General features: G+C 49.9%; 1 protein-coding gene across 1 annotated transcript in view; it reads right to left on the minus strand.

The window, feature by feature from the left end:
• Positions 1-396: 396 nt before the first annotated feature.
• The window catches only part of NDUFS3 (NADH:ubiquinone oxidoreductase core subunit S3), a 43894-nt gene continuing 27670 nt past the window's right edge, over positions 397-16620 (minus strand). The window contains exon 7 of the mRNA XM_032981410.2: positions 397-3064. Coding sequence (XP_032837301.1) covers positions 2912-3064 — 153 coding nt within the window. The 3' untranslated portion in view covers positions 397-2911. The remainder of the gene's footprint in view (positions 3065-16620) is intronic.

The following is a 16620-nucleotide window of genomic DNA, read 5'->3' on the forward strand; positions in this document are numbered from 1 at the left end:
TCCCCGTGAAGGTCCCCGTGAAGGTCCCCATGAAGGAGCGAGTCCCCGTGAAGGTCCCCGTGAAGGACCCCGTGAAGGGTCGAGTCCCCGTGAAGGTCCCCGTGAAGGAGCGAGTCCCCGTGAAGGTCCCCGTGAAGGTCCCCGTGAAGGTCCCCGTGAAGGTCCCCATGAAGGTCCCCGTGAGTATCTGTGACCACGTGAAGGTCCCCGTGAGTATCTGTGACCACGTGAAGGTCCCCGTGAAGGTCCCCGTGAAGGACCCCGTGAAGGAGCGAGTCCCCGTGAAGGTCCCCGTGAAGGTCCCCGTGAGTATCTGTGAGTATCTGTGAGCACGTGAAGGTCCCCGTGAGTATCTGTGAGTATCTGTGAGCACGTGAAGGTCCCCGTGAGTCGAGCTCCAAGAGCAGACAACTTTATTCCAGCCGACAGTCTCAACTCCACCCACACGTGCCACCCACACGTGCCACCCACACACGTGCCACCCACACACGTGCCACCCACACACGTGCCACCCACACACGTGCCACCCACACACGTGGCACCCACACACATGCCACGCACACATGTGGATGGCACGTGCCACGCACACGTGCCGATGATAATGCTGATGATGACGCTGCTGCTGATGGTGAGGATGACGCTGCTGCTGATGAATGACGCTGATGATGATGACGCCGCTACTGCTGATGACGCTGCTGCTGCTGATGGTGATGATGACGCTACTGATGATGACGCTGCTGCTGATGACGCTGCTGCTGATGACGCTGCTGCTGCTGCTGATGACGCTGCTGCTGCTGCTGATGACGCTGCTCCTGATGATGATGACGCTACTGCTGATGACGCTGCTGCTGTTGATGATGATGATGACGCTACTGCTGATGATGACGCTGCACCTGATGATGATGCCGCTGCTGCTGATGATGCTACTGCTGATGACGCTGCTGCTGTTGATGATGATGATGACGCTACTGCTGATGATGCTACTGCCGATGATGCTGCTGCTGGTGGTAGTGATGATGATGGTGGTGGTGGTGATGGTGGTGGTGGTGATGGTGATGCCGCTGAAGATGCGTACTATTCCGCTGATGCTGCCAATGATGATGACGCTTATTATTTCTGATGCTGCTGCTGATAGCTACCGCTGATAGCTACCGCTGATAGCTACCGCTGACAGCTACCGCTGACAGCTACCGCTGACAGCTACCGCTGACAGCTACCGCTGATAGCTACAGCTGACAGCTACCGCTGACAGCTACCGCTGACAGCTACCGCTGACAGCTACCGCTGATACCTACCGCTGACAGCTACCGCTGACAGCTACCGCTGACAGCTACCGCTGACAGCTACAGCTGACAGCTACCGCTGACAGCTACCGCTGACAGCTACCGCTGACAGCTACCGCTGACAGCTACCGCTGACAGCTACAGCTGATAGCTACCGCTGACAGCTACAGCTGACAGCTACCGCTGACAGCTACAGCTGACAGCTACCGCTGACAGCTACCGCTGACAGCTACCGCTGACAGCTACCGCTGACAGCTACCGCTGACAGCTACCGCTGACAGCTACCGCTGATAGCTACCGCTGACAGCTACCGCTGATAGCTACCGCTGACAGCTACCGCTGACAGCTACAGCTGATAGCTACCGCTGACAGCTACCGCTGACAGCTACAGCTGATAGCTACCGCTGATAGCTACAGCTGACAGCTACCGCTGATAGCTACTGCTGATAGCTACCGCTGATAGCTACCGCTGATAGCTACCGCTGATAGCTACCGCTGATAGCTACAGCTGATAGCTACCGCTGACAGCTACCGCTGACAGCTACAGCTGATAGCTACAGCTGATAGCTACAGCTGACAGCTACCGCTGATAGCTACAGCTGACAGCTACCGCTGACAGCTACCGCTGACAGCTACCGCTGACAGCTACCGCTGATAGCTACAGCTGATAGCTACTGCTGATAGCTACCGCTGACAGCTACCGCTGATAGCAACAGCTGACAGCTACCGCTGATAGCTACCGCTGATAGCTACAGCTGACAGCTACCGCTGATAGCTACCGCTGACAGCTACCGCTGATAGCAACAGCTGATAGCTACTGCTGATAGCTACCGCTGACAGCTACCGCTGATAGCAACAGCTGACAGCTACCGCTGATAGCTACAGCTGATAGCTACCGCTGACAGCTACAGCTGATAGCTACAGCTGACAGCTACCGCTGATAGCTACCGCTGACAGCTACCGCTGATAGCTACAGCTGATAGCTACTGCTGATAGCTACCGCTGACAGCTACCGCTGACAGCTACAGCTGACAGCTACCGCTGACAGCTACACCTGATAGCTACCGCTGACAGCTACCGCTGCCAGCTACCGCTGATAGCTACCGCTGACAGCTACAGCTGCCAGCTACCGCTGATAGCTACAGCTGATAGCTACAGCTGATAGCTACCGCTGATAGCTACCGCTGACAGCTACAGCTGACAGCTACCGCTGACAGCTACCGCTGACAGCTACCGCTGATAGCTACAGCTGATAGCTACCGCTGATAGCTACCGCTGATAGCTACCGCTGACAGCTACCGCTGACAGCTACCGCTGATAGCTACAGCTGATAGCTACCGCTGACAGCTACCGCTGACAGCTACCGCTGATACCTACCGCTGACAGCTACCGCTGATAGCTACAGCTGATCGATGAACTCGAACGCACGGGGGGGGGGGGGGGCACAGCGGCTGGGGGTGATGAGCAATGAGCGTGGTGGGGGGCCGCTAAGCAAGACCCGCATCGCACAATGCTACGCTTTAAATACCGTGGGCGAACCCGGGGCCTTTTGTGGAATTCTGCGGGGGTTCGAGGCGACGGGGGAGGGGGGCTGGGGGGGCTGGGGGGGCTGGGGGGGCTGTCCACACTCAGACTTGTTTGGGGGTGTCTTTGGGGGTGTCCAGGGCCCCCCGGTGAGCCGGGAACGTCTCCCACGGCGAGCTGAGGTCAAACTTGCGGAACTCCTGGCTGAGCTCCAGCGGCTCGGCGACCACTCGCTTGAGCTCATCGTCATAGCGCACCTGGTGGGGGAGCCACACAGAGACACATGGAGACACATAGAGACCCTCAGAGACCCTCAGAGACACTCAGAGACACATAGAGACACATAGAGACACTCAGAGACACATAGAGACACATAGAGACCCTCAGAGACACATAGAGACACATAGAGACACATAGAGACACATAGAGACCCTCAGAGACCCTCAGAGACACTCAGAGACACATAGAGACACATAGAGACACTCAGAGACACATAGAGACCCTCAGAGACCCTCAGAGACACTCAGAGACACATAGAGACACATAGAGACCCTCAGAGACACATGGAGACACATAGAGACCCTCAGAGACCCTCAGAGACACATAGAGACACACAGAGACACATAGAGACCCTCAGAGACACATAGAGACACATAGAGATACATAGAGACCCTCAGAGACACACAGAGACACATAGAGACACATAGAGACACATAGAGACCCATAGAGACACTCAGAGACACATAGAGACCCTCAGAGACACATAGAGACCCATAGAGACACACAGAGACCCATAGAGACACATAGAGACCCTCAGAGACACACAGAGACACATAGAGACACACAGAGACACACAGAGACACATAGAGACACATAGAGACACTCAGAGACACATAGAGACACATAGAGACCCTCGGAGACACATAGAGACACATAGAGACCCTCAGAGACACATAGAGACACATAGAGACACATAGAGACACATGGAGACACAGAGACCCTCAGAGACACATAGAGACACATAGAGACACATAGAGACACTCAGAGACACATAGAGACACATAGAGACCCTCAGAGACACATAGAGACACATAGAGACACATAGAGATCCTCAGAGACACACAGAGACCCTCAGAGACACATAGAGACACATAGAGACCCTCAGAGACACACAGAGACACATAGAGACACACAGAGACACACAGAGACACATAGAGACACATAGAGACACATAGAGACCCTCAGAGACACAGAGAGACACATAGAGACACATAGAGACCCTCAGAGACACATAGAGACACATAGAGACACATAGAGACACTCAGAGACAAATAGAGACACATAGAGACACATAGAGACCCTCAGAGACACAGAGAGACACATAGAGACACATAGAGACCCTCAGAGACACATAGAGACACATAGAGACCCTCACAGACACATAGAGACACATAGAGACACATAGAGACACATAGAGACCCTCAGAGACACATAGAGACACATAGAGACCCTCAGAGACACAGAGAGACACATAGAGACACATAGAGACCCTCAGAGACACATAGAGACACATAGAGACCCTCAGAGACACATAGAGACACATAGAGACCCTCAGAGACACAGAGAGACACATAGAGACCCTCAGAGACACATAGAGACACATAGAGACCCTCAGAGACACAGAGACACATAGAGACACATAGAGACACTCAGAGACACATAGAGACCCTCAGAGACACATAGAGACACATAGAGACACATAGAGACCCTCAGAGACACATAGAGACACATAGAGACCCTCAGAGACACACAGAGACACATAGAGACACATAGAGACACTCAGAGACACAGAGACACATAGAGACACATAGAGACACTCAGAGACACATAGAGACCCTCAGAGACACATAGAGACACATAGAGACACATAGAGACCCTCAGAGACACATAGAGACACATAGAGACCCTCAGAGACACATAGAGACACACAGAGACACATAGAGACCCTCAGAGACACATAGAGACCCTCAGAGACACATAGAGACACATAGAGACCCTCAGAGACACATAGAGACACATAGAGACCCTCAGAGACACATAGAGACACATAGAGACCCTCAGAGACACATAGAGATACACAGAGACCCACAGAGACACATAGAGACACATAGAGACCCATAGAGACACATAGAGACACATAGAGACCCTCAGAGACACACAGAGACACACAGAGACACATAGAGACACATAGAGATACTCAGAGACACATAGAGACCCTCAGAGACACATAGAAACCCTCAGACACACATAGAGACACATAGAGACACATAGAGACACTCAGAGACACATAGAGACACACAGAGACACATAGAGACACATAGAGACACTCAGAGACACATAGAGACACATAGAGACACATAGAGACACTCAGAGACACATAGAAACCCTCAGAGACACATAGAGACACATAGAGACCCACAGACACACAGAGACACATAGAGACCCTCAGAGACACATAGAGACACATAGAGACACATAGAGACCCTCAGAGACGCACAGAGACACACAGAGACACATGGAGACACATAGAGACCCTCAGAGACACATAGAGACCCTCAGAGACACATAGAGACACATAGAGACACATAGAGACCCTCAGAGACACAGAAACACATAGAGACACATAGAGACACATAGAGACCCACAGAGACACATAGAGACACATAGAGACACATAGAGACCCTCAGAGACACACAGAGACACATAGAGACACATAGAGACCCTCAGAGACACACAGAGACACATAGAGACACATAGAGACACATAGAGACCCTCAGAGACACATAGAGACACACAGAGACACATAGAGACCCTCAGAGACACATAGAGACACATAGAGATACTCAGAGACACATAGAGACACACAGAGACACATAGAGACACTCAGAGACACATAGAGACCCTCAGAGACACATAGAGACACATAGAGACACATAGAGACCCTCAGACTCAGCACATAGAGACCCTCAGACTCAACACATGGAGACACATAGAGACACATAGAGACCCATAGAGACACTCAGAGACACATTGAGACACATAGAGACCCTCAGAGACACATAGAGACACATAGACACACAGAGACACATAGAGACCCTCAGAGACACATAGAGACACATAGACACACAGAGACACATAGAGACCCTCAGAGACACATAGAGACACATAGAGACACATAGAGACCCTCAGAGACACATAGAGACACATAGAGACACATAGAGACACTCAGAGACACATAGAGACACACAGAGACACATAGAGACACATAGAGACACATAGAGACCCTCAGAGACACATAGAGACACATAGAGACACATAGAGACCCTCAGAGACACATAGAGACACATAGAGACACATAGAGACACTCAGAGACACATAGAGACACACAGAGACACATAGAGACACATAGAGACCCTCAGAGACACATAGAGACACATAGAGACACATAGAGACACACAGAGACACATGGAGACACATAGAGACACATAGAGACACATGGAGACACATAGAGACACATAGAGACACTCAGAGACACATAGAGACACACAGAGACACATAGAGACACATAGAGACACATAGAGACCCTCAGAGACACATAGAGACACATAGAGACACATAGAGACACTCAGAGACACATAGAGACACATAGAGACACACAGAGACACATGGAGACACATAGAGACACATAGAGACACATAGAGACACACAGAGACACATAGAGACACATAGAGACACATAGAGACCCTCAGAGACACATAGAGACCCTCAGAGACACATGGAGACACACAGAGACACACAGAGACACATAGAGACACATAGAGACACATAGAGATACACAGAGACACATAGAGACACATAGAGACACATAGAGACCCTCAGAGACACATAGAGACACACAGAGACACATAGAGACACTCAGAGACCAATAGAGACCCTCAGAGACACATAGAGACACATAGAGACACACAGAGACACATAGAGACCCTCAGAGACACATAGAGACACATAGAGACCCTCAGAGACACATAGAGACACTCAGAGACACATAGAGACACATAGAGACCCTCAGAGACACATAGAGACACATAGAGACACATAGAGACCCTCAGAGACACATAGAGACCCTCAGAGACACATAGAGACACATAGAGATACATAGAGACACACAGAGACACATAGAGATACATAGAGACCCATAGAGACACTCAGAGACACATAGAGATACATAGAGACACACAGAGACACATAGAGACACATAGAGACACATAGAGATACATAGAGACACACAGAGACACTCAGAGACACATAGAGACACATAGAGACACATAGAGATACATAGAGACACACAGAGACACTCAGAGACACATAGAGACACATAGAGACACATAGAGACCCACAGACACACAGAGACAAATGGAGACACATAGAGACCCATAGAGACACTCAGAGACACATAGAGACACATAGAGACACATAGAGACCCATAGAGACACTCAGAGACACATAGAGATACATAGAGACACACAGAGACACTCAGAGACACATAGAGACACATAGAGACACATAGAGACCCACAGACACACAGAGACACATGGAGACACATAGAGACCCTCAGAGACACATAGAGACCCTCAGAGACACATAGAGACACATAGAGATACTCAGAGACACATAGAGACACACAGAGACACATAGAGACACTCAGAGACACATAGAGACCCTCAGAGACACATAGAGACACATAGAGATACTCAGAGACACATAGAGACACACAGAGACACATAGAGACACTCAGAGACACATAGAGACCCTCAGAGACACATAGAGACACATAGAGACACATAGAGACCCTCAGACTCAGCACATAGAGATCCTCAGACTCAACACATGGAGACACATAGAGACACATAGAGACCCATAGAGACACTCAGAGACACATTGAGACACATAGAGACCCTCAGAGACACATAGAGACACATAGACACACAGAGACACATAGAGACCCTCAGAGACACATAGAGACACATAGACACACAGAGACACATAGAGACCCTCAGAGACACATAGAGACACATAGAGACACATAGAGACCCTCAGAGACACATAGAGACACATAGAGACACATAGAGACACATAGAGACACTCAGAGACACATAGAGACACACAGAGACACATAGAGACACATAGAGACACATAGAGACCCTCAGAGACACATAGAGACACATAGAGACACATAGAGACCCTCAGAGACACATAGAGACACATAGAGACACATAGAGACACTCAGAGACACATAGAGACACACAGAGACACATAGAGACACATAGAGACCCTCAGAGACACATAGAGACACATAGAGACACATAGAGACACACAGAGACACATGGAGACACATAGAGACACATAGAGACACATGGAGACACATAGAGACACATAGAGACACTCAGAGACACATAGAGACACACAGAGACACATAGAGACACATAGAGACACATAGAGACCCTCAGAGACACATAGAGACACATAGAGACACATAGAGACCCTCAGAGACACATAGAGACACATAGAGACACACAGAGACACATGGAGACACATAGAGACACATAGAGACACACAGAGACACATAGAGACACATAGAGACACATAGAGACCCTCAGAGACACATAGAGACCCTCAGAGACACATGGAGACACACAGAGACACACAGAGACACATAGAGACACATAGAGACACATAGAGATACACAGAGACACATAGAGACACATAGAGACACATAGAGACCCTCAGAGACACATAGAGACACACAGAGACACATAGAGACACTCAGAGACCAATAGAGACCCTCAGAGACACATAGAGACACATAGAGACACACAGAGACACATAGAGACCCTCAGAGACACATAGAGACACATAGAGACCCTCAGAGACACATAGAGACACTCAGAGACACATAGAGACACATAGAGACCCTCAGAGACACATAGAGACACATAGAGACACATAGAGACCCTCAGAGACACATAGAGACCCTCAGAGACACATAGAGACACATAGAGATACATAGAGACACACAGAGACACATAGAGACACATAGAGACACATAGAGATACATAGAGACCCATAGAGACACTCAGAGACACATAGAGACACGTAGAGACACATAGAGATACATAGAGACACACAGAGACACATAGAGACACATAGAGACACATAGAGATACATAGAGACACACAGAGACACTCAGAGACACATAGAGACACATAGAGACACATAGAGATACATAGAGACACACAGAGACACTCAGAGACACATAGAGACACATAGAGACACATAGAGACCCACAGACACACAGAGACAAATGGAGACACATAGAGACCCATAGAGACACTCAGAGACACATAGAGACACATAGAGACACATAGAGACCCATAGAGACACTCAGAGACACATAGAGACACATAGAGACACATAGAGATACATAGAGACACACAGAGACACTCAGAGACACATAGAGACACATAGAGACACATAGAGACCCACAGACACACAGAGACACATGGAGACACATAGAGACCCTCAGAGACACATAGAGACCCTCAGAGACACATGGAGACACATAGAGACACATAGAGACCCACAGACACACAGAGACACATGGAGACACATAGAGACACATAGAGACACATAGAGACCCTCAGAGACACATAGAGACAGATAGAGACACATAGAGACACATAGAGACCCTCAGAGACACATAGAGACACATAGAGACACATAGAGACCCTCAGAGACACATAGAGATACATAGAGACACACAGAGACACTCAGAGACACATAGAGACACATAGAGACACTCAGAGACACATAGAGACCCTCAGAGACACATAGAGACCCTCAGAGACACATAGAGACACATAGAGACACATAGAGACCCTCAGAGACACAGAGACACATAGAGACACATGGAGACACATAGAGACACATAGAGACACATGGAGACACATAGAGACACATAGAGACCAATAGAGACACATAGAGAAACATAGAGACACATAGAGACACATGGAGACACATAGAGACACATAGAGACACATAGAGACACAGAGACACATAGAGACACACAGAGACACTCAGAGACACATAGAGACACATTGAGACCCATAGAGACCCTCAGACTCAACACGTAGAGACCCTCAGACTCAACACATACAGACACATAGAGACACATAGAGACACATAGAGACCCTCAGAGACACATAGAGACCCTCAGACTCAGTACACAGAGACACATAGAGACCCATAGAGACCCATAGAGACCCTCAGACTCAGCACACAGACTCAGCACACAGAGACACATAGAGACACATGGAGACACATAGCGACACACAGAGACACTCAGAGACACATAGAGACACATGGAGACACATAGCGACACACAGAGACACTCAGAGACACATAGAGACACATAGAGACACATAGAGACACTCAGAGACACATAGAGACCCTCAGAGACACATAGAGACACATAGAGACACATAGAGACCCTCAGAGACACATAGAGACCCTCAGACTCAACACACAGAGACCCATAGAGACCCTCAGACTCAGCACATAGAGACACATAGAGACCCACAGACTCATCACATAGAGACACATAGAGACCCTCAGAGACACATAGACTCAGCACATAGAGACACACAGAGACACATAGAGACACATAGAGACCCTCAGAGACACATAGAGACACACAGACTCAGCACAAAGAGACACATAGAGACACTCAGACTCAACACATAGAGACCCTCAGACTCAGCACACAGAGACCCATAGAGACCCATAGAGACACATAGAGACCCACAGACACATAGAGACCCTCAGACTCAGCACATAGAGACACATAGAGACCCTCAGACTCAACACATAGAGACACATAGACTCAGCACACAGAGACACACAGACTCAACACATAGAGACCCATAGAGACACATAGGGACCCTCAGACTCAGCACATAGAGACCCTTAGACTCAACATATAGAGACACATACACACCCTCCGACTCAGCACATAGAGACCCATAGAGACCCTCAGACTCAGCACATAGACTCAACACATAGAGACACATAGAGACACTCAGACTCAGCACACAGAGACATAGACTCAGCACAGAGACACACAGACTCAACACATAGAGACCCATAGAGACACTCAGACTCAGCACATAGAGACCCATAGAGACACTCAGACTCAGCACATAGAGACCCTCAGACTCAGCACACAGAGACCCATAGAGAACCTCAGACTCAGCACACAGAGACCCATAGAGAGACTCAGTACAGAGACACATAGAATCAGCACATAGACTCAGCACACAGAGACCCATAGAGACCCTCAGACTCAGCACACAGAGACCCATAGAGACCCATAGAGACCCATAGAGACCCATAGAGACCCTCAGACTCAACACACAGACTCAGCACACAGAGACCCATAGAGACCCTCAGACTCAACACATAGACTCAGCACACAGAGACCCATAGAGACCCATAGAGACCCACAGACTCAGCACATAGAGACCCATAGAGACCCTCAGACTCAGCACACAGACTCAGCACACAGAGACCCATAGAGACCCATAGAGACCCTCAGACTCAACACATAGAGACCCGTAGAGACCCATAGAGACCCTCAGACTCAGCACATAGAGACCCATAGAGACCCATAGAGACCCTCAGACTCAGCACATAGAGACCCATAGAGACCCTCAGACTCAGCACATAGAGACACACAGAGACCCTCAGACTCAGCACATAGAGACCCATAGAGACCCTCAGACTCAGCACACAGAGACATATAGAGACCCTCAGACTCAACACACAGAGACACATTGAGACCCTCAGACTCAGCACAAACTCAGCACACAGAGACCCATAGAGACCCTCAGACTCAGCACACAGAGACCCATAGAGACCCTCAGACTCAGCACACAGAGACACATAAAGACCCTCAGACTCAGCACATAGACTCAGCACACAGAGACACACATAGACCCTCAGACTCAGCACACAGAGACCCATAGAGACCCTCAGACTCAGCACACAGAGACCCATAGAGACCCTCACTCATCACATAGAGACCCACAGACTCAGCACACAGAGACCCATAGAGACCCTAAGACTCAGCACACAGAGACCTATAGAGACCATCAGACTCAGCACACAGAGACCCATAGAGACCCACAGACTCGGCACACAGAGACCCATAGAGACACACAGACTCACCACACAGAGACCCATAGAGACCCTCAGACTCAGCACACAGAGACCCACAGACTCAGCACACAGACTCAGCACACAGAGACCCATAGACTCAGCACACAGAGACCCATAGAGACCCTCAGACTCAGCACACAGAGACACAGAGATACCCTCAGACTCAGCACACAGAGACCCATAGAGACCCACAGACTCAACACACAGAGACACACAGAGACACATAGAGACACATAGAGACACATAGAGACACTCAGAGACACATAGAGACCCTCAGAGACACATAGAGACACATAGAGACACATAGAGACACATAGAGACCCTCAGAGACACATAGAGACCCTCAGACTCAACACACAGAGACCCATAGAGACCCTCAGACTCAGCACATAGAGACACATAGAGACCCACAGACTCATCACATAGAGACACATAGAGACCCTCAGAGACACATAGACTCAGCACATAGAGACACATAGAGACACATAGAGACACATAGAGACACATAGAGACACTCAGAGACACATAGAGACCCTCAGAGACACATAGAGACACATAGAGACACATAGAGACCCTCAGAGACACATAGAGACCCTCAGACTCAACACACAGAGACCCATAGAGACCCTCAGACTCAGCACATAGAGACACATAGAGACCCACAGACTCATCACATAGAGACACATAGAGACCCTCAGAGACACATAGACTCAGCACATAGAGACACACAGAGACACATAGAGACACATAGAGACACATAGAGACACTCAGAGACACATAGAGACCCTCAGAGACACATAGAGACACATAGAGACACATATAGACACATAGAGACCCTCAGAGACACATAGAGACCCTCAGACTCAACACACAGAGACCCATAGAGACCCTCAGACTCATCACATAGAGACACATAGAGACCCTCAGAGACACATAGACTCAGCACATAGAGACACACAGAGACACATAGAGACACATAGAGACCCTCAGAGACACATAGAGACACACAGACTCAGCACAAAGAGACACATAGAGACACTCAGACTCAACACATAGAGACCCTCAGACTCAGCACACAGAGACCAATAGAGACACATAGAGACCCACAGACACATAGAGACCCTCAGACTCAGCACATAGAGACACATAGAGACCCTCAGACTCAACACATAGAGACACATAGAGACCCTCAGACTCAGCACACAGAGACCCATAGAGACCCTCAGACTCAGCACACAGAGACCCATAGAGACCCATAGAGACCCATAGAGACCCATAGAGACCCTCACACTCAACACACAGACTCAGCACACAGAGACCCATAGAGACCCTCAGACTCAACACATAGACTCAGCACACAGAGACCCATAGAGACCCATAGAGACCCACAGACTCAGCACATAGAGACCCATAGAGACCCTCAGACTCAGCACACAGACTCAGCACACAGAGACCAATAGAGACCCATAGAGACCCTCAGACTCAACACATAGAGACCCATAGAGACCCATAGAGACCCTCAGACTCAGCACATAGAGACCCATAGAGACCCATAGAGACCCTCAGACTCAGCACATAGAGACCCATAGAGACCCTCAGACTCAGCACATAGAGACACACAGAGACCCTCAGACTCAGCACATAGACTCAGCACACAGAGACCCATAGAGACCCTCAGACTCAGCACACAGAGACCCATAGAGACCCTCAGACTCAGCACACAGAGACACATAAAGACCATCAGACTCAGCACATAGACTCAGCACACAGAGACACACAGAGACCCTCAGACTCAGCACACAGAGACCCATAGAGACCCTCAGAATCAGCACACAGAGACCCATAGAGACCCACAGACTCAGCACACAGAGACCCATAGAGACCCTAAGACTCAGCACACAGAGACCCATAGAGACCATCAGACTCAGCACACAGAGACCCATAGAGACCCACAGACTCGGCACACAGAGACCCATAGAGACACACAGACTCACCACACAGAGACCCATAGAGACCCTCAGACTCAGCACACAGAGACCCACAGACTCAGCACACAGACTCAGCACACAGAGACCCATAGACTCAGCACACAGAGACCCATAGAGACCCTCAGACTCAGCACACAGAGACCCATAGAGACCCACAAACTCAGCACAGACAGACCCATAGAGACCCACAGACTCAGCACACAGAGACACAGAGATACCCTCAGACTCAGCACACAGAGACCCATAGAGACCCACAGACTCAGCACACAGAGACCCATAGAGACCCACAGACTCAGCACACAGAGACCCACAGACTCAGCACACAGAGACCCACAGAGACCCACAGACTCAGCACACAGAGACCCATAGAGACCCTCAGACTCAGCAAACAGAGACCCATAGAGACCCTCAGACTCAGCACATAGACTCAGCACACAGAGACCCAGAGACCCTCAGACTCGGCACATAGAGACCCATAGAGACCCACAGACTCAGCACACAGAGACCCATAGAGACCCTCAGACTCAGCACACAGAGACCCATAGAGACCCACAGACTCACCACATAGAGACCCATAGAGACCCTCAGACTCAGCACACAGAGACCCACAGACTCACCACACAGAGACCCACAGAATCAGCACACAGAGACACACAGAGACCCACAGACTCAGCACACAGAGACCCACAGACTCACCACACAGAGACCCATAGAGACCCTCAGACTCAGCACACAGAGACCCATAGAGACCCTCAGACTCAGCACACAGAGACCCATAGAGACCCACAGACTCAGCACACAGAGACCCATAAAGACCCACAGACTCAGCACACAGAGGCCCATAGACTCATCACACAGATACACAGACTCATCACACAGAGACCCACAGACTCACCACACAGACACCCACAGACTCAGCACACAGAGACCTACAATCTCAGCACACAGATACACAGACTCATCACACAGAGACCCACAGACTTAGCATACAGAGACCCACAGATTCACCACAGTGTGAGTGAGTCAGTGAGTGAGTGAGTGTGTGAGTGAGTGAGTCAGCGAGAAAGTGAGTGAGTGGGTGAGTGAGTGAGTGTGTGAGTGAGTCAGTGAGTGAGTGAGTCAGTGAGTGTGTGAGTGAGTGAGTCAGCGAGAGAGTGAATGAGTGGGTGAGTGAGTGGGTGAGTGAGTGAGTGTGTGAGTGAGTGAGTCAGTGAGTGACTGAATCAGTGAGTGAGTCCGTGAGTGAGTCAACGAGGGAGTGAGTGGGTGAGTGAGTGGGTGGGTGAGTGTGAGGGTGAGTGAGTGTGAGAGTGGGTGAGTGAGTCAGTGAGTGAGGCAGTGAGTGAGTGGGTGTCTATGAGGGTGAGTGAGTGTGAGAGTGAGTGAGTGTGAGTGAGTGAGTCAGTGAGTGAGTCCGTGAGTGGGTGAGTGAGTCAGTGAGTGAGTGAGTCAGTGAGTGAGTCAGTGAGTCAGTGAGTGAGTCAGTGAGTGAGTCAGTGGGTGAGTGAGTCAGTGAGTGAGTGAGTGAGTCAGTGAGTGAGTCAGTGAGTGAGTGAGTCAGTGAGTGAGTCAGCGAGAGAGTGAGTGAGTGGGTGAGTGAGTGGGTGGGTGAGTGTGAGGGTGAGTGTGAGAGTGAGTGAGTGAGTCAGTGAGTGTGTGAATGAGTGAGTCAGCGAGAGAGTGAATGAGTGGGTGAGTGAGTGGGTGAGTGAGTGAGTGTGTGAGTGAGTGAGTCAGTGAGTGACTGAGTCAGTGAGTGAGTCCGTGAGTGAGTCAGCGAGAGAGTGAGTGGGTGAGTGAGTGGGTGGGTGAGTGTGAGGGTGAGTGAGTGTGAGAGTGGGTGAGTGAGTCAGTGAGTGAGGCAGTGAGTGAGTGGGTGTCTATGAGGGTGAGTGAGTGTGAGAGTGAGTGAGTGTGAGTGAGTGAGTCAGTGAGTGAGTCCGTGAGTGGGTGAGTGAGTCAGTGAGTCAGTGAGTGAGTCAGTGAGTGAGTGGGTGAGTGAGTCCGTGAGTGAGTGAGTGAGTCAGTGAGTGAGTGAGCGAGTGAGTGAGTCCGTGAGTGAGTGAGTGAGTCAGTGAGTGAGTGAGCGAGTGAGTGAGTCCGTGAGTCAGCGAGAGTGCGAGTGAGTGAGTGAGTGAGTCAGTGAGTGAGTGAGTGAGTCCGTGAGTCAGTGAGTGAGTGAGCGAGTGAGTGAGCGAGTGAGTCAGTGAGTCAGTGAGTGAGTGAGTGAGCGAGTGAGTCAGTGAGTCAGTGAGTGAGTGAGTCAGTGAGTGAGTGACTGAGTCCGTGAGTGAGTGAGTCAGTGAGTGAGTGAGTGAGTCAGTGAGTGAGTCCGTGAGTGGGTGAGTGAGTCAGTGAGTGAGTGAGTGAGTCAGTGAGTGAGTCAGTCAGCGAGTGAGTGAGTGAGTCAGTGAGTGAGTGAGTCAGTGAGTCCGTGAGTGAGCGAGTGAGTGAGTGAGTGAGCGAGTGAGTGAGTCAGTGAGTGAGTGAGT

The sequence above is a fragment of the Petromyzon marinus genome, assembly GCF_048934315.1.
Source record: "Petromyzon marinus isolate PM22_M1 ecotype Great Lakes invasive population chromosome 80 unlocalized genomic scaffold, UKy_Petmar_22M1.pri1.0 chr80_unloc.1, whole genome shotgun sequence".
NCBI classification, from domain to species: Eukaryota; Metazoa; Chordata; class Hyperoartia; order Petromyzontiformes; family Petromyzontidae; genus Petromyzon; species Petromyzon marinus.